At 45.2% G+C, this 23,169-nt stretch overlaps 2 protein-coding genes across 16 annotated transcripts in view; one reads left to right on the top strand and one right to left on the bottom strand.

The window, feature by feature from the left end:
• The window catches only part of LOC143378954 (myelin regulatory factor-like protein), a 62,432-nt gene extending 55,967 nt beyond the window's left edge, over positions 1 to 6,465 (top strand). For 3 of the 12 annotated variants that reach the window (XM_076831130.1, XM_076831121.1, XM_076831118.1), the window contains 11 exons: positions 92 to 329; positions 421 to 579; positions 660 to 989; positions 1,070 to 1,329; positions 1,416 to 1,760; positions 1,832 to 2,006; positions 2,079 to 2,154; positions 2,235 to 2,356; positions 2,452 to 2,693; positions 3,232 to 3,430; positions 3,522 to 6,465. In XM_076831130.1, the coding sequence (XP_076687245.1) occupies positions 92 to 329; positions 421 to 579; positions 660 to 989; positions 1,070 to 1,329; positions 1,416 to 1,760; positions 1,832 to 2,006; positions 2,079 to 2,154; positions 2,235 to 2,356; positions 2,452 to 2,693; positions 3,232 to 3,430; positions 3,522 to 3,596 (2,221 nt within the window). In that variant the 3' untranslated portion in view covers positions 3,597 to 6,465. Of the gene's footprint in view, positions 1 to 91; positions 330 to 420; positions 580 to 659; positions 990 to 1,069; positions 1,330 to 1,415; positions 1,761 to 1,831; positions 2,007 to 2,078; positions 2,164 to 2,234; positions 2,357 to 2,451; positions 2,694 to 3,231; positions 3,431 to 3,521 lie in introns of all 12 variants that reach the window. The other 9 variants (XM_076831128.1, XM_076831126.1, XM_076831124.1 and 6 more) reach the window with 8 other exon arrangements.
• A 4,539-nt stretch (positions 6,466 to 11,004) lies between these two features.
• LOC143378950 (agrin) overlaps positions 11,005 to 23,169 on the bottom strand; it is a 379,111-nt gene continuing 366,946 nt past the window's right edge. For 3 of the 4 annotated variants that reach the window (XM_076831106.1, XM_076831109.1, XM_076831107.1), the window contains 15 exons: positions 22,987 to 23,136; positions 22,557 to 22,817; positions 22,211 to 22,357; positions 21,733 to 21,969; positions 17,017 to 17,211; positions 16,425 to 16,598; positions 15,376 to 15,715; positions 14,674 to 14,901; positions 13,900 to 14,504; positions 13,386 to 13,797; positions 13,038 to 13,291; positions 12,834 to 12,927; positions 12,535 to 12,642; positions 12,023 to 12,197; positions 11,005 to 11,896 (listed from right to left, as the gene is read on the bottom strand). In XM_076831106.1, the coding sequence (XP_076687221.1) occupies positions 11,639 to 11,896; positions 12,023 to 12,197; positions 12,535 to 12,642; positions 12,834 to 12,927; positions 13,038 to 13,291; positions 13,386 to 13,797; positions 13,900 to 14,504; positions 14,674 to 14,901; positions 15,376 to 15,715; positions 16,425 to 16,598; positions 17,017 to 17,211; positions 21,733 to 21,969; positions 22,211 to 22,357; positions 22,557 to 22,817; positions 22,987 to 23,136 (3,638 nt within the window). In that variant the 3' untranslated portion in view covers positions 11,005 to 11,638. The remainder of the gene's footprint in view (positions 11,897 to 12,022; positions 12,198 to 12,534; positions 12,643 to 12,833; positions 12,928 to 13,037; positions 13,292 to 13,385; positions 13,798 to 13,899; positions 14,505 to 14,673; positions 14,902 to 15,375; positions 15,716 to 16,424; positions 16,599 to 17,016; positions 17,212 to 21,732; positions 21,970 to 22,210; positions 22,358 to 22,556; positions 22,818 to 22,986; positions 23,137 to 23,169) is intronic. The other variant, XM_076831108.1, reaches the window with a different exon arrangement.

Below are 23,169 nucleotides of genomic sequence, written 5' to 3'. Positions count from 1 at the left end.
TGGAATACTGTACGAACGTTTCGGATCCCTTGGTGCGAAATTCTTTTCATTATCGCGGGAGGTGCAAAGCCGTTGCGTTACGCTAAAATAGGGCCGCTTTCAGGGTGGAGTTGGGCGGTGAACGGGTTACGAAGGTAACCGTTGGCCGTCTGCACTTCAGCGAAACCACCAGCAACAACATGCGGAAGAAAGGGAAGCCGAACCCTGACCAGAGATACTTCCACCTGGTGGTCGGGCTGCACGCGCACACCGCGGACCAAGCTAGTTATCAGGTGGTAGCGCACGCATCGGAGAGAATAATCGTGAGGGTGACTATCATTGGATGCAAGGTCATCCAGAACCTTCTTCTTCTCAATTAACGTAACACAGTCTTCCGTGATCCATGGGGATAGGTAGTATCAGTGGTTGTGTTTCATGCAGGCGAGTAATCCAGGACAATTTGAATCCGAGGGCAGCGGTGTAGGCGCTGAGGGTGGTTGGCAGAGAGGGGCCGCACCAGACAGCGTTTACCATGCCGGTCGAGTTGGGATCAACACGGACAGGCCAGACGAAGCTCTGGTGGTTCATGGTAACATGAAGGTAAATCCTGCATTCCATTTCCCTGCTTCATGAAGTGAATGTTCGTACGGGATTCGTATAACACTGGCACATGCTGGCAGGTGACGGGACACATCGTCCAACCCAGTGATGCACGAGCGAAGCAGAACGTGCAGGAGGTGGATACGCGCGAACAATTGCGGAACGTGCAGCAGCTGAGAGTAGTTCGCTACAGATACGCCCCAGAATTCGCGCAGCACTCTGGCCTGGGCATCAAGCATCAGGAAGACACGGGTGTCATAGCACAGGAGGTCCAGCAAATACTACCGGAAGCTGTGCTACCGGCGGGCGACATAGTCCTTCCAAATGGCCAGAGGATCGAGAACTTCCTGGTGGTGAATAAGGAAAGGATATTCATGGAAAATGTCGGTGCTGTGAAGGAGTTGTGTAAAGTGAGATATCTATCCATTCTTCTTCTTCTATTTATTAATCGCCGAACTTCATTGTATGCTCATCGTACCCTGCGCCGTAGGTAACGGATAGCTTGGAGACTCGCATAGACCAGCTGGAAAGAATAAACAAACGGCTGGCGAAGCTGAAGAGAGGCGACAGTCTCAAGAGCTCCATTAGTACAATATCTAGCATATCAAGTAACAAATACTCATCCTCTATCAATAATAAGGCCACTGTACTGGGAAAAGCGAAAAAGAACGATCGGGAGGACGAGCTTCTTTGCAGCAACAAGTTCATTCAAATCATCATCGTTATACTTATCCTTATCATGGCGTTTTGGTGAGTGCTGTGTTTCGAATTCCCAGAGGCTGCTTTATAGGGGCCAGGGGAGCTTTATATACTCAGACGGGCCATTTGAATTTCAGCTTAGTCGCGATGGCAACCTTATATTTCCTAGAGTATCAAAAACGTAGTAGCCTCGAATGGTCGGCGGTGGCCAGCAATGGGATGCTGGCTATTAGCCCTGCTCATCCATCGACAGTGTCCAGTACTCCCAATTACGATTCTCGGTACAATTCGCTGCTAGGCAGTACACTGTCTTCGTATACCAAACATGGATCGCACAGCAGAGCTTCGGACGGTAGTTTGCCAGTTAAAAGCAGCGTACTCTCCACGCAGGCACCTCACACGAAACAGCAACTTTATTCTCGGGAGATAACTTGGTACCCGATAAGTCACTCGGGGCCTCAACCGAAAATTGAAAAGAACAGGTCTGTGATTGCAATATATTACCGACTCGTCACTTGCATTCAGATTGTTTTAATACTGTCAAATGTTTCAGTGAATTTCCAGGAAACTGGTTGAGCAGAAGTGGCGCTGGTGCTATCCCCAGCAACGTGGACGAAAATGATCAGGGGTCAGACGTAGACTCCTCGTCGCTCAACAAAGGTCCAGCTCCTTTGGGTAGACCGATGAATTGTCCTAGGCATTTTACTGAATTCGAGAATCAGTGTCAGGTGGAATATTGAAAATCTGTTTGCTCTATTTCATTCGTCTGCTACTTCGTTAACCAGCAAATGTTTCCTTAGGTATACTGCTGCACGACTAATATTCATCCGTTCGAGGATCCACAGCCTGACCATCCTCCAGAAAAGAAATCAATTTGTAAGTTTCGTACACTGTTCGGTCGGAGCTGCAACGCGACTCTGTATATTGCTATTCGTGCGAGTATAAATTGCGATTGGCTTTTTCAGCAGATCACATAGAGCAACCATTGAATATGCACGAAGAGAAACGTAAAGGAAGGAAAGGCTTTCAGAATGGCATCAGTCCATCCGACCCGAGCACGCAGACGCTCGTGAAGGAGGTGAGATAGCGGCGAATAGGTTTTGTAGGAATGGTGATTTCAGGCAGAGTATATTATAGTAACTGTGCATTTATTTGTTGCGGGCTAATCACAAGTATCCACATAAGAGAACAAGGAGAGAAACCAACGGTGGTGATTGGGGAGAAGTCGCCAGTAACGCTGCAGGATCATTACCACCAGAGCCGAAGCCGCAATTATGGATAGTTGCTGAAAGCTTCAATACTTCGCTTGACCAAAAGTATTGCTCTCCATCCTCGCAGGACACGCCGAATAACATTACTTGCAATATACCTTTATCCAAATACATGCCGGACATGCATCTCACATTACACTTTGTGTGAGTTTATAAATCTTGCGCGCTGCTAGTATCTTGCAAGGGGAGGACACCATGTGGTAGACACCGATTTTGATGAACCTTGGCACGATGGATCTATGTGAAAAATAAGTAAATAGGTGTCTGAGCGTTTCAGCCAATCTGCCTTAATAATAGAGATATTTACATGTAAATTATTAAAAATTTCATAGTGGCCGTGGGGTTTTAGTGGGTAAAAATCCTACACTATCCTGGCGTCCGCGGGAGATTCCCGTCTGGAGGCGTCAGGGTGCCTTTTGAAGATGTCTCCACGTTAAAAAAAAAATTTTATAAAACTTTATAGTGTGGGATTTTTACCCATTAAAACCCCACGGCCACTATGAAATTTTTAATAATTTCTATTATTAAGGCCCATTAGCAGAAACGCTTGGACACCTATTTATTTATTTTCGACATAGATCCATCGTTCCAAGGCTCATCAATATCGGTGTCTATCACATGGTGTCCTCCCCTTGTTAGTCGAATAAACAGGAGGAACGTTTGAAATATCTTGTCCTTCCAGCGGGATGCCTTGGTACTCGCAAGTAGTGAAACAATGCTCTTCGCCGACGAATCCTAGCGTGGACGAGTCCATGATCTGCAGTCGGAAATATGCGATGCAGCAGCAAGCTCAAAATAACAATCAGCCGTTTTCTCTCGACGTTGCTCACTATCTCAGGAAAACATTGAGGTTTCGTGTACCCACTGTGCAACCGCAGAAGGTACGTAATCTGTTCCATCTCTTGCCAAAGTTGCGCAATCTTTAAATATCGTGTGTTCGCATTTAGATCCTGATTTCTTTTCTTCTTGCAGAATATTTGTCAGAATAAACACGGTATCGATTATTCGGAGTATACATTGCACTTCTATCGAGATTGCAATGAATGATTCATTCTTCCACGACACATCTCCTAGACAATTGAACGTGAAGACTTTTACGTTCTTATCTGACAGATTGTTGAATCTATGTAGCAGGACCTCCTTGTGCCTTCGTAACGTATTCCGTCTCTATTTTTCCCAACTATAAAATTATATATAATATGCTCCGTAATATACGTCAAGTAAATATGTAACTGTATTTTATATGTCACTACAGTATAGCGTGTAGCGTGACGATTATAGCGATTACAAGAAGTAGCTGGGTCTTACAGATTCAAGTGGTAGAGTGTAACAGAAGCTAAAAATGTGTTTCTCATTATTTAAGAAAGTACGCGCACTACTTTGCCTCGTCCCGTTGGAGACCAATTACCGTGGAAGAGTTTGATCGTTGATGGGTGGCGATTTACATTTCTTGTAATTTTCACTTCTTCACCGAAAGTATGAGAGCAATGCTTATGCCTTACACATCTATTGAATGAGAATTATGATAGGTGCTATTCACACCGCTAAATGTAAAATATTGTACAAAGTAAACGTGTAAGAGTTACGCCCATCAACTACAGTGTAGCATTAGTATATCATTTCAATGGTTTTTACATTATTTATACTTGTGTACAGAATATAAGGGCATACGTGCCAGCGAAGGAAGATCGAGTATATGTTGCAGGCAAAGATTTCATAGGGTCAATAGTTCAATCAAACCTGTATTTCGTATCTTAACACTAATTTATTAATGCATTCTATGTACAGTTTATATATATATATATATCGATATCGATTGATACACATATATGTATTTTATGAGGACAAGATGCATCGCATAGAAACGAGATCGGTGGTTTATCCTCTAGAGATGAATTTAATTTCGTGATTAGCAATCAGGCGATTAAAGACTTTAAAATGCATTGGATGTTTATTTTTTGAAGATGAAGTGATGTATATACGAAGCTATAACACTCTAACAAGGCTCTGCTAGTATAGCTCGCTGTTTTCAATTTTCTGAGAAAATAACCGAAGCGTTTCGGCGCTTAATTATTTTAATTTCAATATCGATATATTTAGGTGTTTATAAAACGCGATATTATAGAATTTCAAGTTCCTAAAAGGTATTGTATAATAATTGTCTATTTCGTATGTTAGAATTAGGTGGATACATTTTATTTGCACTTGTCGTATAAGTAGTTATTAGTTGCATGTAAGTAGATGACCACTATCGTCATTATTATCATTGTTGATACAACATGTAATAAGATTATCGCTGCTGTTATTAGCTGATGCCGCTGTATAATCTATATGCACAGTAAATTCAAATTATAGTTTCCATTTCCAAGTCTTGATATTAGGATAAAGTAGTCTTTTACACATTTTTCTGGTAATTGGATAGTATATCGGTGTCTCATGGAAACGACACAATCAAACTGTTTCGCGTGATTTTTAGAGTTTATATGAGAACGTATAGAGAAAATTTCGATCATTCGTTGTTCGCATATTTCATTTATGCGCGAGTATATATGGTGAGCATAAGATTTCTGCCGTCCATATGTTTCCCCTTACATGAAAATATTTACAGTAACTTATAAACGAATATTAATCTGTTCACCGATATATTTTTGCATAAAGCTTACAAGCAGCGCGTACATATCATTTTCGTGTACGTGAATCGTGTAAAAAGAAGGTAAAACTATTGTACAATAACATGCAACTGAAGTGCAAGTATAACGCAATATATTATAATCTTCATTACCATACAAAAGAATTACGTAAGAACTATAAATTTTAATTGAAATTTCCGTAGAGTACTATCATTTTCACACTTTAGTTTTCATTTTAACTTCTTTTACGTATTTTCTTTTTTAATCATGTATAATCAGAGGCATGAAAACAGACTTTTTTTTAGGAATGAAGAAATGTAATGCTCATATTCTTTTGTGGTTTCTACATATTAATATTATTGTAATACAGTATAATTGATGCAATTAATATATATTTAAGATAAATATACATATGTATATGATATTACAGTAATATTAATCTGGTACTCATCGTTATTCTTTTATACAGAATTTGTCAAGGGACAGGAGATTCTGTATAACATACCGTGAAATGTTTCTTCGTGTAATATATCTAATTTACATACAGTAGTATCCGTTTCTTATGGAATTCTACGCATTACCAACATTTGTATATTTGTCATTATCATTTATATTAGCAGATACAAGTATTATGTCATTATTTAATCTATTATTAGAATTTGTTATTGTTTTATATTTGAATGTATTATAATTTTGACTCACATTGAGAAGAGAATACCCAATTCCCATGCTACTTTATATCACTTATGTCTCGTGACGAATTCGCTGGAGGATTTTGATTCTTAATTAGAAGAGAAGGGAAAGTATTGACATGGCACTTTAAAAGGCTAAAGAATGTCATAATGACGAATGAGGAATGTTTTATGTTTGAATAAGTGGGAATATTCATGTTTAATCTTAAAGCCACTTCTTTAGAGGTGAACAATTTTACGTATTCGGTAGGAAGACATTTATGTGCATACGTAAATGGCATAATTTACAAGTTCTAAGTAACATTAATAGGATTTGTACATATGACTTAGCATAATAATGGTATGTGTACTACTTGCATTAAAAAAAAAATTTAGATCTAAGAACACAGACATCATATATCTACCGTATCATTGTAACGAACATGATGAAATATTATTAAAGACACAATCTCCCAATGTTCGGATATGTATTATATATTCTGACCATCGGCATTCGTAAAACAGACAAATTAACTGGGAACCACTTATCCTAATTAATTTAAGTACGGCATACTTGTTACTCAAAGCGATACTACAAATTCTCCTGTGTCAATGGGAAGATTTCAATTCTGACCTCAGTAAAACTAGGGGTAGTTTCGAAGCTAATTTTTAAATTCTCAAATCCGAAAGTTTGTAAGGCTTCGAAACTCGAAACTCTCGAAACTTGAAGTACCGATTCTGTTTTGTAAATGAAACATGTTGCTTTAAGAACTGAAGTCAACAAAATTTTTACGTAAATCTTTATCGATCATAGTTAAATATAATACAAAAGAAAACCAATATACAAATTCTCGAGGCATTGATTTTTAGTTGAAACTCCGAAGTTGAAACTTTCTTAGGTTTCGAGGTTCCGACGCTTGGAGAAAGCGACCCTCAAATAAAACAACGGTAATTTGACAATTGCGACAACTATTAGATAAATACACGATCAATCTGCTAGTCTCATTATACTTCCTTCTAATAACATCATTCTACTCTTTTCTACTAACATTAAACACGTTTACGTTTTATCGATGTAGAGATTCATCACTGCTCACCTTTCGAGCTGCAGATAGTACTATATTATGTATATTTGAACAAAAGCGCATGTAAATGTTATATTCACATATTTATGAGCGTACTCTTAAGACGAATACATACGCATAACAAACTTGTATTTGTAGGAAAATAAAGATATTGCTCCGAGAAGACAACTGCCCCATAAATGACGTGAACTATGCAACTCTAAATTAGCTGATACATAAGCAGGGTAGGAACTAGGAAAGGCACACCGTGTTCAAGATAATCGCATAATTTATATTTGTATATACAGTCACTTTACAACGCTTACCTTTTGTTATACAGTGTGTAGCTCACGAATACTTTAGGTCAGTGAACGGCGTGTGGTCGCAGTTAAAGACGGTATCAAAGTAAAAAAACTAATTAAGATGATCGCTCTGTCGCGTGGGGGTGTCCTACGCGCGAAACAAACGGCGCTCTAGCGGTGTCGCTGTAAACCGCAACTCTCCGCTCGGTTCATCTCCTGCCCGCCAGGCGAGGCGGTCGTCCCCCGCGTCGCGAAATTTCGGGAAATTAGTGTTCGAGACAGTGAGAAATTGGAGTCGCAGTGCTTAGGAGAGATAGCGAAACATGAAGGCGTACCACGCTTGCATGGACTGGCAGTAATTCTTTGGCGTGGGGTTTGAATATCCCCTCCGATCCCCTACCTCTTTCTCGATGCGCACGCTTCAATTTCAAACGGCCAGGTGCTATTCGGTCACGTGAACCGCTTAGTGATTCTCGACGGGGCAGAGCAGCTACGTATCCTTCCGCAATTTCGACCTAGCAAGGTAACGCCTCTTGTTGGTTCATTTTGTACCTTTCCATCAAGTCCACGTGGTTTAACACATTTAGGTATCGGCGCGGACACGCTCGCGCTTGCGTCGACGGTCTCCCGCGCAACGAACATGGCGGTTCGCATATCGACACTTCGCGATCGACAGTGGGGACAAGCGTACGGTGACACACAGTCGATAACGAAGGTCTCGGAACACTTCCCGTCTCTTCTTTCTGGTGAGTTAATGTGCATTCTATTTTACCAGAAACTACTTAGCTAGAACTTCCCTCCGTGTTCCGAGACGCGACGTCGCGAACGAAATAATCCTCCTCGAGACTGTGTCGCCCGCGGGCGTAACTGAAACCTACAATTGCTGTTACGTATAAATTTTATATAGTTTCCGTGGAAGTATAACGGCTAATATCGTTCAAACGATAACGGACAATATGTTTCGTAAGCGTAACGTCGATCAGTCGTAGCAAACGTACAGATCGTGCTTTTTGAACGCGACCAGGAGTTGTACGATACAAGCGTGTGTTCCAATGGAATTGCTCTTTGTCTCCTCACGGGGAGCCGCGTTACTGGCCGTGAATATACTCCGATATGTTTAAACGGCGATATCAATTTAGCGGATACAAAAAAATCGCACTTCAAAAGGGAGGATATGTGACGATATTGCGAGCGATCGTTCGATTTCTCGCGTGTTACCGACGAGGAACAATTTACAGTATATTAGTCGAGACCTGACTGTCCGAGGTGTGATGATTCGTTGAACTTCTTCGAGGTTATAATAGAAATCGACAGACAGGCGAGAAGATATGATTATTTCGAAACGTTGAGGTTAGGATACAAAACGATTGGCTTTATCAAAAGTCCGTGTAAGCGTGTCTCTGAAGTAAACGAACAGAATAAAAGTATTCAACGGGTTCACCGTAGCAGCGGAGTCAGTGCTGAATTTGTTTAGACGTTCAGACGATTTCGGTTTTCAACAACAATGACGCGATAGTTTTGGTCGATCGATGGTCGTTTCTCCAACGAATACTTCGAACTACTTGAACGTTTTCGACGTCGAACATTTCCAGACAGAAATGGTCGTATTCACGCGCCAATTAATAACAAATCGCGTCGACTTTTGGTATAAAAAATTATGCCTGTTAAAGATATGTATCATATTCGCGTTTAGACCCTATAGTTAGAACAAAATCAATGCTTAAAGCCATGTTCCCAAGTTGTGAGTTACATTGGATAGGTTACATTCTACTTTTGCTTCATGCGAAGCTTGCTTCTCTGTTTGAGAAGTACAGTGGTGGGAGTAGCTAGACACTACGCTTCTATTAGACTCCATCAGCCAATTGATTTTGTTCTTGACTATAATCACGCACGTAACAGCGTGCTCGAAACAAACTTACAATTATGAGCTCGCAGACGCTCCTCTTCGCCGACACTTATCCCTACCAAGTATCCCTTTCAATTAGCTCCGCATTTTTACAAACCAAAGATTCGTTTAGTCACTGAGCGACGCTGGAAAGGTTCGACGAAATAAATCGAGATTCTCGGAGCTGCTCTCGCGGCAGATAATTAATGGAACAATTAACTTAGGCTTCTGGTTAGACGCTTCGTTCGAAGGGATCAATGACAGAGCTGCTCGAGCAATTCGAAATTCGTATTGAATCTATCGCCATTCGTGTGATACTTTGAGTAGGTTGAAAAAAGTTCGAGCTCCCGAAACGGAGAGCCGAGTAGGTCGAGTCTCGCAGCGATTTATTTTCAGCTACTCGATGCTGCCTAATACTCGAGTTGGTTGTTTGACTCGAGTGAAACTCCGGCCGCTTTTCCCGAGTTCTCGAACAGCTCTGATCGATGAGCAGGGGAAGAACACGTTCCCGCAGACATTTCCGTTTCCCTCGTGCGACAGAGAAACTGAAATCGCAATGGTGACGCGAACCGTCGAAAGGCTGTTTCGATGAACATTAACGATTAATTAGGTCGTCCTGGCGCTTCGTTAGGTCCAACGTACGCGCGTCGCGCGCGCGCGGCACACACACACACTAAACGACAATTAATTCGTAGATCAGCGTGTTGTAGTTATTTACAAGTGTATAGCGAAACGGCTGTCGATCCTCACGCACACACGTCAGACTTCATTCAGACACTCCTCGTTGATCATTCGGTTACACACAAGCGGGTACATTATCGTATAGTTAATTATTATTTCCTGTCGTTCCGAGAAACTCGAATCGTCTCCCACATCAGAGGCCAGTCAGAGCACTCTTGGCTACAGAGCTCCTTTCTCCCCTCTTCATAAACTAACGATGTCTTAAAAGTTACAATTACGGTGTCGGGGAAACGACTCGGCGCAATTCGTTCGCATCAATTCCAGTCCATTTACATTTGAATCGATCGCGGCATTCCCGTGAACCCTGTTATCAAGAAGAAATTTCCCGCTGACTGACGGTCCATCCTGTTTTCTTTTCGCTTTTAGAATCTGAAGGGTACACTCGTGTACAAGTGCGCGCGGATTGTCGAACGGAACCGGGAGTGACCTCGCGGCGAGGCTCCCTCGATGCTTTGCTTCTTGATTGAAATGTAAGAGGACATCGTTGACCGATACGCTCGCAGTATACCCTATCGCGTGGAATTTAACCGCGGCGTGTGTCCATTACATGGAATGTAATCTGCATCATATCAATATATATAATATATATATAATATATATATATAATATATATATATATTTATATAATATATATAATATATATATTTATATTTATATTATATATATATATTTTGCGCATTTGTAAAAAGCCTTGCCTCCCTAGAAACAGTAGAACAACGTTGTACGGTGTGTCTGTTCCATATACTTTTATACTTTTGCTTAGTATAATATCTGTCACTGTGTGTATGTGTGTGTGTGTGTGTGTGTGTGTAGGGGTACGCGTGTGTATAGGTGTATCTTATTCTTCTGTTTATCTTCTCTACTGGCATAAATCAACAAGTCCTTTAAAATACATTCCTCTATTTCTGATAATCCACGATCGTTAAATCTCTCTACCGAAACACTCAAACATAACACCGATTTATCGCCCCCCCGTCAATTCTACTTCCCACCATTCGCCCAAGCCACGCTATCCGTCCTGTATTTTTTTTCCCCCTCTTTAGTCAGTCTTGGCATCGTAAAACATTTATAGGTGCTTCGATATATTATTAACTTACAGAGTAACGACTAACGATTATCGATAAGTCCCCCCCCCCTTCCCCTCTCCCTCCTATGCCTAGCACTGTTTTTTTTTTTTGCCACACTCCGCGCCAACATCGGCGCCCCCCTCGTCGCACGTATACGCGTAAGATTCATACGTACATATTGTATAACCGTATGTATATTAATCTCGTTCACCTTAAAAATATATTATTGTCCTTCGATGAGAACGTGCGGCGTTTAACGTGCGTGCACGTACATCTTCTTACCCGACACTTCCCCCTGTCTAGGCGGTTGCCAGTCGACGAACGACCCTGACGGAACATAGCTCTGTCTCTATGCTATCCGAACGAAAATAAATATACGAGTTAGCCTGCTATATTATTGGATCCGCGTTCCATCCTTCCCCCATGGCACGATCATCGTTTTCTCCAACAGTCCCATCCCCCCCCCCCTCGTACGGCTTTGGCAGGAATCACGTGTCTCTCTATAAGCTTCCACTTCTATCCTCCATTTCGTTGCCCCGTTTTTCTTAGTCCGTCCGAGACTCGCGCCCCGTTTGGTTCCCTCTGTTCAGGAACCAGCCAACCCCAAGGATTCCGTTCGCGTCTGTGTTCAGGCTGGTGCTAACTCGTCGAGGACAAAGGTGCCGTCCAGTCGACGAGGGTGGCCATAGGCGACGTCACGTTGACGGTCGTCGTACCCGGGGCTCGTTATCATACGTCGTTGTCGTGGCAGTGCTCTATCTTCCGCCTGGCTAGTTGGAGCCTCCGTTTGTCCACGACGAAGTCCGTCATGCAGCCCTTGATGCCGCGGTGGCCCGGCTTGCCACCGATGAACAGCTTGCCATTGGTGGTCAGTAGCGTGGCCTCCGTGGACACTTTCACTGGGGCGTAGTCGTCGATCTGTACCATCGAGGCCTTTCGCCTCCTCGAAGCCCTCACGTGATGGAAAACCCCATCGTCCACTCGTTCCTGGAATAAACGTGGCTTTTACACGGTGTACTTCAGGTCGGCGGGTTTATTTAATTGCTTGGAATCTTTGCGGGAGCTTGGTGGCTTTACTTAGAAGTTCCGTGTTAGGAATGGCATGATACGAACCCTGCTCCTCAAGGATATCTGGTCATTTTTGTTTTTGTACGTGAGAACCACTTGGCCACCGTGTAGCGATAATATAAGGTGCTCGACTTTCCCTCTTCCAATCCAAGCGATGAGACCTTCCGCGTGCGTTGTTCTAAGCCTCAGCTCGAACTTGTTCGACTGCTGCCCTCTGCGCCTAAAACATCGTTCTCTGTAGCTTGTGCTTTTGATTGGAAGCACTAAACACTGATCTACGGTGCCGTAGGACGAGGACATTACACATTCAGGCAAGCATTACTCCAAAACATAAGCAACATTTACTGATTCTTGTCAACCCCTCAAATCTGATCAGCGACACTTCTTTGGAAGCCCTTTTGGAACGCATCGTGTCTGCGGATGCTCGAGATCAGGCTTGAAGGGTTTGCTACTGGCATCCGCTACACCAACGAGAATCGTGACGGCACACGGGCACAGGGTACATGATAGATCTTCCTCAAACGAGTACGCCACAGCTATGTTTCCTAGAAACTTACTCCGTGTAATCGTAACTCTCGTAATCGTAGTCGACGTCCTCCTCCAAGTCGTAGTCGGAGTAGGACTCCTCAAAGTACTCGCCGAGGGTAGTGTTAGTCGAGTTAGTACTAGTTGGTGTTACACAATCAGAAGGTTAGTGATACTTTGTCAACGAGGAACTAGTTAGTCTACCGTTACTAATCGTTATCGGACAGCCTAAGAACAATGGTGCCCCTAAATTCGGGATACCTCGAGAGGTGTGCTGTAGTGATACTAAGAATAAATGGTAGAGCATATCGCACTGTCCCGTAGGTTTTACCTTCTTCCGCCGCGGTGCCTGAATTGCAAGAAGTTGTCGCCCTTGAAGCGAACTGGCTTCTCTGTTAGCTCAGTGGACACGTCGTAGCCCATGACTGGATCAATTAGAACGATACATCTTCAATATTATGATACTTGATTCTTCCTGCTCAGCTGACGAGCAATGCTCGAATCAAATGGAACGAGAGTACAGAATGGAACTCACAAAATTCGCAATGGAGGCCATTGTAGCCACTGGCACACTTGCATAGGTAGCTGTTCAGAAGAGGCAGGCACACTCCACCGTTGCGGCATGGGTTCTCGTTGCTGGGACACGGCAGACCATCGTAGATCTCCGTGTTGTGCTGTGTGACGTTCACTGCTAGATTCTGATAAGTCTTTCCATTCACCATCAGTCTTTGCACCGCGCCGACTAACCCGGTCCAGGCTCCCGCTAGGCGATGAACCTCTCGCCAATGCCTGCAATCGTCAAAAGATTGATTGCATATTCTTCATCGTGCCTGACACCGTCTCTACGAGAGACGCTGAGTTCTTCGTTAATTTTCAAACGCACTTGACGCCACCGACGTAAAGCGGCATCTCCAGGTTCAGCTCCGTCAAAGGACTCCCGGACAACCCTCTGGCGACCGTCCCGTCGTCCAACTGGAGGACACCTTCCCTGCCGAGTCTGCTGATCCTGACGCAGTGCCAGGTGTCGAGAGTGACAGGATCCGGCGACGTGATGTTGGCGATGCCGCTGCCGAGATTGAATCTGAACTCCAGCTTGCCGTGGATCAGGTTTAGGCTAATGAAATCCCCTCGGCCGTTGTTCAATTGGCCGTTGTAGAGGAGCAGGCCGTCGCTGGCGTGCGTGAGGAACCACAGCTCGATGGAGAACGCTTTCGCGACACCTTCCAGGCAGGGTAGCTCGAGGAAACCGTCCCCAGACATTTCTGGTATCAACAGCTCCGTCAGTTCGGCGTCCACTGTAATCGAGCGAAGATTGGAAATGTTATGAGTTGCTCTTCGGTCTGGGTTATACTCGTTTGCCCGGCCACCAGAAATATATAATAGCACATTTTACTCACGGATCTCGCAGTGTTCTCCGGTTCTACCAGGCGGGCACTTGCAGACGTAACCTCCTTGCGGAAGGATGTCGCAAGTGGCGCCATGTTGGCAAGGTTCGCCTATGCAGGGATCCAAGGATTCTTCGCAGTTCCTTCCGGTGAACTGTGGGGGACAGATGCACCTGTAATCGGGTGGGTCGTACTTCTCCACAGCGTAATTCCCGTGTTCGTAATTGTTCTCGTAGTCGATGTCGTAGTCGTAATCGCACTTGGGCGTCGTGCAACGCTTCCTCGGGTTCTTCTTCGGCCTCCGTTGATCGATCGAGGTGCAATGGGATCCCTTGCAACGAACGATATTCACGCCGCTCTTGTTCCTATTCTTCCCGCGTTTCTGGATCCGCCTGCACTCGCGGCCGTTGCAGAGATCCTCTTCGAAGATCGGCTGGCACGTGGCGCCGTTTTGGCAGGGCAAATTGGCGCACGCATTCTCCCCGCATTCTTTCACGCGGTAGCTCTCCAGGATGTCCTTGTCGTGGCCCACGTGAAGGTCCACGAAATTCCGATTGATCTTCAGCTTCCTTATGCAGCCGAGGAAGCCGTGGTTGGTGCCGATGTTGTCGTAAACTCTGGGAAGTAAAAATGCCAGTCAATGAGTTTCTGCTAAAATCCGAGATACAGTTCAGAAGTCTAGAGTTATCCATTTTAAACCAGTAAAAAGATTAAAGTAGACGATCCTAGACTTCGTACAATGCAAGTCGTCTTCGTCACGCTAAAATCGCTATAAAGTGTACTCACTTGGAGTAGTTCGTGGGCATGTTCCCGATGAATGCGTCCTGGTTCAAATCCAGCGACTTGAGCATCCCCTGGCTCTGGCCAGCCACGTCCTCGCCGTCGTTGAAAATCAAAACACCATCCTTGTGGTACCTCTTCGCTGCCACGCGATGGAACGTCTTCATGGTGACTCTCTCGGAGGAACTGAGGATCACTGGGCCGTTTCCCAAATTGTATCGAAACTGCACGTGCCTGTAAGAGGAATCGTACATGTTCAAAAATCTCTCTACCAACACAATACAGTAGATTCTCGTTATATGCTCGGAGCTGGCGGCGAGCTTACAACGCATAGCGTCGACTATTCTGAGTCGCCAACGAGAGTGTCGCGCGAGTGAGAGAATCGACATTCACTCTCGACCGCAGGATTCCAAGAAATGGTGGGGATAGCCACCGAGCATACAGCGCATAGTCGAAATGAGCTTATAACGAGAATTGACTGTAGACATCACTGTTTTCAACAGCCAACAAATAGAAAATTCATAATCATTTTGCAATGCACATCGACTATAGTCTCAATGATCGAACTCGGCTCAATCAACCCCCGTATTTTTCTCAATTAATCTTTTAATTTGTTGTGATATTTCATCGTCCACTAGTAATGCCGTGGTGGTTGTCTCACTTTGCTGTCCCCAGGGTTAGTCGACGGGATAACAAGTAGTTACATACCCGTCTACGATGGCTAACGAGACGAAATCCCCAGTTCCGTCGCTCTTCTGTTGGTTGTAAAGTATAATCCCGTTGTCAGCGTACGTCTTGAACTCGACCTCGACGCTGAACTTGTGATAAGCCTTCAGCCTGTTCATCCTTACGTAGCTCTTGCCGTCGAACGACGGCACCTCGTAATCCCTTTTGTTGATCTCCTCGTCGCATAATAGCCCGGTGTAATTCGGCCGGCAGATGCAGACGAACGTGGCGCTGGGCAGATCGATGCACGTCGATGTCGCGTGACAGGGGTACGACAGGCAGGCACGGAACTCTTCGGTCGGCGTAACCGGCACGTAATTCGCTGCAAACGGGTTAATTAGATTCTTCTCTCGGCCCTTCCAAGGACGTAAGAAGCATTAAACGCTCGAGCAAGGAAAAACGCTACTTTCTAAACTGCCTTCTTACTCCATCGTTTTGCTCCCATTTGCAATGGGACGTAGTTCTTAAGTCGATAGCATGGGCACCGTGAAAAAGCTTTCCTTTGGAAACTTGCGTAAACTTTGCGGGATTTAGTTCGACGAATTCTAAATAGTGAAGAAATTTCTGCGACAGTCGGTGGTAATTTAAGGAGGTATTCTACTGTGACGTGCAATATTTTCAACTTTGTTCAGGAACTTCTTCATGAACTTAATGGAAGATTAATATCAATATATTGGCAATTTTTCGCTTAAAAGACTGGGTAGTAAAAATTCCAGTAAACCTCGTCCTCTCTGCGTTTCTTTTAATCTGCCGACCCTCCCGATTAAAATTCTGAAAAACAACGTAGGATTTTCGGATAATGTCTTATCCGGTGTACCATGTAATTTAGCATGTCTATCTTTTGTTATATTAGGTAAAGGTTATATTAGGTAAAGTAGGTCCGTTTATAAATAAATAAATAAATAAATATAAAGAAGAATGTGGTCACTTTTTCGACTGTACCGCGTTGTTTAATTAAAACACTGGAAGGGTTAAGACCACCGCTAATTGTAAGTAGATATACCTCGATAATTCAACACTCTGTTTATTACCGAAACATTCCTGCCTGTCGCTGGTTTCCGCGTATCCATCGGAGCAAATGCACCCCCCATTCGAGCACTCGCTGTTAGGGATGGTGCAGTCTTTGTCGTCGGTGCACAGATCGCCGAGCAGCGCAGTCACCACGCGGATAGTCGCCGGAGTCGGCCTGTAAGCTGCCGCCACTCCTGCAAAATAGAGAACGCCACTGTAAATCCATTTCGCACGCGGGCGTAGCGTTCCTCGGGCCGCGGGACGCTCGGCGCTCATTGGAACGCTGCTCGGAACAGTTATCGATCCAATCACCGACCTGGAGCCGATCCAGAATTAACTGTAAAGCGGATTTAGAGCGCGCGGTTCAAAGCAGCAAGTACACACAGTTCGTTATCACGGCCCAGCGCTGTTCCGAACTATTAATTACGTCGCGCCGAGTATGTTATCGCGAGCGAATTACGAAGCGTGGGGTTCCAGAAGCCGACGCTTTTCCACGGAACGTGTTTCGAGTAGATCCCGGGGGCTCCGCTTGCCCGCGCGTGTGCACATAAGGCCCCAGCGAATCCGCAGGGCGCGCGGTGCGAGATTGAATAGCGGGGGCTTGGCTTTTACCGTGCTTCAAATTGTCTCTGTCGATCGTGATGGTTTCTTGATGCGCCCGGTGGGTGTAATAATAGCGTGGATCCGGTTCCGGCACCAACAGATGCCTGGTGGATTTCGATAGCGGCGAAATGGCGGCCGCCGGCTGGGTGTACTGCACCGCGGTGTACCGTTTCACGGGAAAGTCCGTGTTCACCATGGGGTCGTCTGAAAATGTCACGCAATTCCCTGTATTCTGTAGACGTGCGCCGGCGGATTCGTACCTCTCCTGTCACTTTCGGTCTAGACTCGGTGGATTTAAAAGTGTCTGAACCGCGATTGGACGAGCAACGAATTAAAGCACTCGGGTCGCAGGGTAGCTTTTTCCCTTCTTTCCGCGGGACGATTGAAATAGAGAGATCGCGGGAAAAGGGATGCAAAGCTTTGTCGTGTCGTCTGACTTTTCGCCGCCGATGCATATCCCCATTCGATCGATTACGCGGGGGACATGTAAACCTCGGCGACATCCCTCACCGTTTTAATCATCGGAGTAATTCCATCCTCCTCCCGCGGCCTTGGCTAATACACCGCCGACAGAGAAAATCGGGCGGCTTTGAGCAGAGAGGGTGGCTCTCTCGGCGGCAGTGCGGCGGAGGTGCGTCGCAATTTCTCTAAATAATGAGAATCGAGAAGCTAATTCTATCGGAAGGGGAAAGCGGTGGCCCCGGTCGGCAGAAGTTGGAGACGGCTTGATGGGATTTTAATTACTTTCCAATTGCACCGTTGCTTCCTATTATTTCACATCGACGACTTCCGGCTGCACGCTGCTCTTTCCTTTGTCCATTTTTCCGCCCTCTGCCCCTCTAGCCCTCGCCTGGCTGTCGTATTCGTGTGTTCCCCTCGACATATATATATATATAATCGAACTCCCGTTTATTGACTACGGGACAATCCGACAACGAAACTTTTCTCTCTCCCTCTTCCGCCTCTCTCCTCCACCCTTCCTATTGAAAGTATTTTCCGCCCTGAAAATCGGCGAAGAACGGAGCGAACCTGGTACGGCGAGGGAGGCAGAGAACGGGAGGGGATGGATTTAGTCAATTGAAGAGTTCGCCGAGTGGCGGAGAAGAGTGCCCGACGGGAAATACGAGTTGACATTTACGAATCTAGAGAATTTCTTTCACGGCGCCGTCTCTCCTTGTCGATTGGCCTTTTCATCGGCGAGGTTTTATCGACGTTGCCGTTAACCGTTCCGCTGTTCCATTATTTCATCCGCCTTGCTGTTTATTTTATAAAAAGCCCCTGAAGTAAGGGGGGGATTAGCCCTGTGTTTGTCCGTTGAAAAGCAGTGGAATGTCGACGTAGTCGAGGGCTCAAACGCGAGCAGGACGTCGCTGCACTTACACTCTCCGCTTTTACGTCTACTTTCCACGATTTTTGCTTGTTTTAATCGTCGTCATTGGCTGTCGCGAATGGGAGCCGTCTTTCAGCGGCTCGAGAAAAAGGGAGTCACGATTGTTTGTGAAAATTTTGGAAGCAGTAATCAAATTGATGCCTGTTTTGTGATTTGTCCACGAGTGAAAATAATTTCGGGGAATGTAGACCCTTTTCAATTATATTCTAGTCCGTAGCTCTTCCATTGCAAGGAACTTTGAGGAAATAACGCCGTGCATTTATTGGGGGCTTGAAAGTGGCGCAGGGGAGACCGGGGGTAAGTTGTTCCGACGGTTCTATCTTCAAAGTGAAAAGAGCGTTGCACTTTAAATTATTTTTTCCGCGTGAGTTGATCACGCCACTCTGTCGCCCATTTTAATAGCGTCCGCGACAGCGATTCGTGTGGTTGTAAGCAAGAACCTTTTAGTCGCGCACCAGATAAGTAAATATTTTTCTATCATTATTTTTTGCTCTATTTCGATTATTTAACGTCGACATTATTGATCGATTCGTTGGTATGGATCAAATGACACTTAAGAACACGATGTAATAGTATTTGTCGTTTCAATATATGTATAAGCAGAATAGTTGTAGAGTTTAGGTTTTATACCAAACATAATGTTCATGGTAATTATATTGCTTTGGCTTTCTTTTAAAGATAATACATTTTTGTTGATCCGACCCTTCATAAATAAACATTATTAATAAAATTCTGTTTTATTTCATTAGAAAATGAAGTATTTCATTAAAAGGCAACTCTTATATCTTAGAAACAACTTGCCCTAATGCGATAACAACTTGCCCCATAAAGGGGTAAGAAGTTTCGCTTCGATCAGCCACAAATAAATTACTTTTTATGAAAATCCTATTACAATATATTAATCACAAGCTAAAAAAAAATAAAATATAATAAATTTAAGATAAAATTAGTCAATTGTGAAGAGAATAACTACATTATTTTCCAGTCATTTTTCATGGTTTATCGAAATCGGAACTTTTATCCCCGGTCTCCCCTACATACGGTTTCGCGTCCTTTCATCCGCCGAATCTTAGCTTTCTTGCGCCAACGCGATCGCAGGGAAAGAACGACGAAGAAACGGCCGGTGATTTCGATCCATGGATCCTCCGTAGAGCGTATTCCATGGAAGGGATGGTAAAGAGGGCGGAATGGGGTGAGTCCAGCAGCCAGGAGTAATCTGATTTATGTTTGACTCCGCGGAACGAGTCCCAGGGAAGAACTTCTTAAGAGATTGACTTCCACCGATCGAGAGGACCGGGCGACGCAGTTAGACGGGAGTTGGGGGCTGTCGGAGGGGCTGAGCAATCGAAAATAAGGGGTGAAAGGTCGCGGGAACCCAGCAGGAGACTTTAATAGATTCCAACGTTTCGTTTCGCGAAGTTTGTCGGTGAGCGTGGAATACTTTGCGAGGATAGGAGACGTCGGTGCAGTCTGGAGTGTCTTTTTCCTCGAGTTCCCTCCTTCTCTTGTACGCGTCGAGGAATAGCCCGGCACGACGAGTCAATCGATCACGCGTGAATCCCGAATCTGCCGGAGTTATGCCCCCGGTGGTATGGAGGAGTAAAAGAATTCGATGCACATGCGCGGACGACTCGTCAGCGCAAGAAATTAAACGATCCGAGGGATTTGAACTTTCCAAAGAGGACTACTTAATTCTAAGTATGAACGGAGAATAAAAATTGAAATCCGCAGCAGTTGGTACCGAAGAAATTTTCAGGCAAAATTTCCGTTTTGGAGACCGTAGGAATTGATTGGGGGAGCTATGCAAAGGGAATTCTTCGTCGCGCCGTTCGACAGATTTATCGCGACTCTCGAATCGACGAAGCTCGACGCCAATCGGCTCCCTTCCCTCCCGGGGACGGGATGGATTTATGGTGGACAACGGTATCAAAAAGCAGTCGGCGCAACGCTCGTCGGAAGATGGGGGTGGGCTTTAGCTGCCTCGGACTAATTTATTTCGAGGCCGTGCTTAACGACCGAGGCAAGTGGTTCGGTAACCGTTTCTTAAAGGTGTTCCAATGTTAAGTTTCGGGGCGTATCTCACGGGGACCACTTAAGACGAGACCTCGGTCTCGGAAGTCGACGGTGATTTAGTTAAATCCACCCTTTGCCGCTTAGTTTCGCGAGTTAACGTCACCAAACTTCCCCCAGGAATTTACCTATGGGGAGTGAGACAGCGCGCATTCAGGGACGAAGGGAATTCCACGAATCCGCCTTCGGACAGCCACGCTGTGGATCTTTTAGCGTTGCCGGATTCTCTGACCCCCCCTCGGCGGAAGAAACTATCTAGCATTGAGCTGGACGCGATGCACAGCCGCCTCCTAGTTTCAATAATTCAGTAGTCGAGGTCGGGCATATCGCCGGCGACGGTGAACTCTCCGAGTAGCTTCACTCACTTTGCTTTCTTTCTCGTTGCGCCCCATTCGCCGGGCACTTTGGAAGTGGACTCTTTTGGTCAGACGTTACAAACCGGATCGATCGCGACGTCGTTAGCGAAGAAAGCAAGCAAAGTAGCCGGGTTAGTAGTTCGGGTGTAAGGGGGTTATAAACATATCATGTATACATGTTAGTAGAAAGTTGATGAGTTTATTATCACGTTATGGATACAAAGGAACAGGTTTGTTAATCGTTAGTCCTAGTTACGAGCTCTGCGAGATCGGTTCGATGTCTCCCAGGCCAACAGTAATAGCATCGTTAGTAAATTATTCACGGTGTTCTTAGTGCATTGTCTAAATCGAACCTAGAAGTAACGCGATCAAGCGCTCCTCGAGTTTTCGGATAACGCTCGGTCCTAGACCATTCAATGCTACATGTTATCTAACGTTCACCTACTCTAAACTCTACATCATACATCAACCCTCGAAATCGTTAAGACCGTAGCTCCACGTTTAGGCAACCCGCTGTCTTCTTTTAATAACCTACAGGTGCTTCGCCGATTACCTAGAAATTCGCTGCTCGTCGCTAATAGCAAAATTCAACTGGAAATATACCCACGACTCGCGTCATCAAACTTATCGACCTTATTTCAAAATCAAGCGTCGAGAAATACAAATAGAATTAGCGTAGACTCGAAGATAGGTGACAGACTCTTTGACACAAATGAGCTTGAAGTGAATTTCAAGTCGCTAACTGTAGTCGTCCCTATCGTTGAGAACCAATTGGCAAGACAAAGCTGTCGAGCTTCGAAACTCTATTAGGATCCAGTTCTATCTAATAGTCGTTCGTTCCAGCTGTATTGTCAGTTTAATAACGCAGTATATAAAGCGGCCTGTACGGCGTGCGCTCAGTGAACCCACCTCTGCAGTGGCCGAACGCCTGCGTGACCACGTCTGCCTGATGGCGACAAGCGTAGAGCCTTAGCTCGCATTCGTTGTCGTATGTCTGACCGTCGCTACCGCAAACAGGCACCGACGGTATGTCCGATGGACAGGCCGATGGACAGACGCAGTGTGGTCCACCGATCTCCGAGCAGTGGCCACCAGAGTAGCATTCCAGCTCGTTGCAGGACGTTGGTATCGGCGGTATCGTGTCCGCTGCAAGCAGACAGAACGACCGCGTCAAGACACTCGTCGATCGATCGATATAATTCATCGATGGATACTCGAACACTCTACAAGCGAGGGTTTGTTGCTTTGATAGGGAACACCTCGATTTCTTTCCACTTTGGGGAGATAGGTTTCAGCGGTGATTGGTAATCATTAGCGTATTCCACTGTGTTTCCTTAGATTCTAGGTTTCGCAAAGTTTCTCATAAAGCTTAGCTGCCACGTGATACCTGAATAGCAACCGGTAGTCGTTAAAATCTTGTTGTAATCGGTGCAGATCGTGCACTTCTGGCCCTGGATGTCCGGTTTGCAGACGCAGCGGCCTGTCATTTGCTCGCAGTCCTCTCTGGCGGAGCCGAACAGCGAGCAGCCGCATGCTGAAGCATTGTATCAAAACAACCTCAAATTTCCCATGTACCTATCGAGTGAACCGAACTATCTAGCAAAGTGTCTCAAGCTCTACCATTGAAAACTGCACCCACTAGCTTCGATAAGATAAGAGCAGATTCGCTAGCAAGTATAAGGAAGTTCGAACTGAATTTCAAGATCAACTTCAATTCATTCGCGGGTTCTTACGTATGCATCCCTGATGACCCTCGCTGATCTTGGGCAGCCCCCAGTAGCCTGGCATGCATCTGTTGCATTTTAGACCACCCACGCCAGGTCTGCACTCGCACTGGCCGGTTTTCGGGTTGCAGGTGTCGGAAGCACTGCCCAACCTGTTGCAGTTGCACAAGCTAGGGCAACCTGCGCCGTTGGGCCCGCGAGCGGCTGTCTTGCCGTCCGGGCAGCAACCGTGCCAGGAGTCCGAGCACTTCTGGACCTGGGTTTCTGGAGCTGGACGATGGACAGTTTACATTTACTTCTTTCTTTCGCTTATTCTTTCATTTATTGTACATTGACTATTGCCTTCCAAACTGTCCTATGATCATATACAGAGGAAGCGATGGAGCAGTGAGAAGACAGTGTAGCTTTGAAGCAAGATATTCAGGTGAATCCAGCTGACCTTTTTTGCAGCACCGAGCGAGTCGCGTGGTTTGATGGCAGTAACTATTGCTCGGGCAGTCTCTTCGTTCTGGTCCGTTGCCACAGTCGTACTCCTGTCCATTCTCGTCCACCAACGGAGGATCACCGTTGCAGGGCTTCACGTCCATGCCTGCGTTACAGAAAATCTCGTGTGAAGTACGCT

This window comes from Andrena cerasifolii, chromosome 2, assembly GCF_050908995.1.
Source record: "Andrena cerasifolii isolate SP2316 chromosome 2, iyAndCera1_principal, whole genome shotgun sequence".
NCBI lineage: Eukaryota > Metazoa > Arthropoda > Insecta > Hymenoptera > Andrenidae > Andrena > Andrena cerasifolii.
The sequence above is the reverse complement of the archived record's forward strand: the minus strand, read 5'-3'. Positions and strand labels throughout refer to the sequence as shown.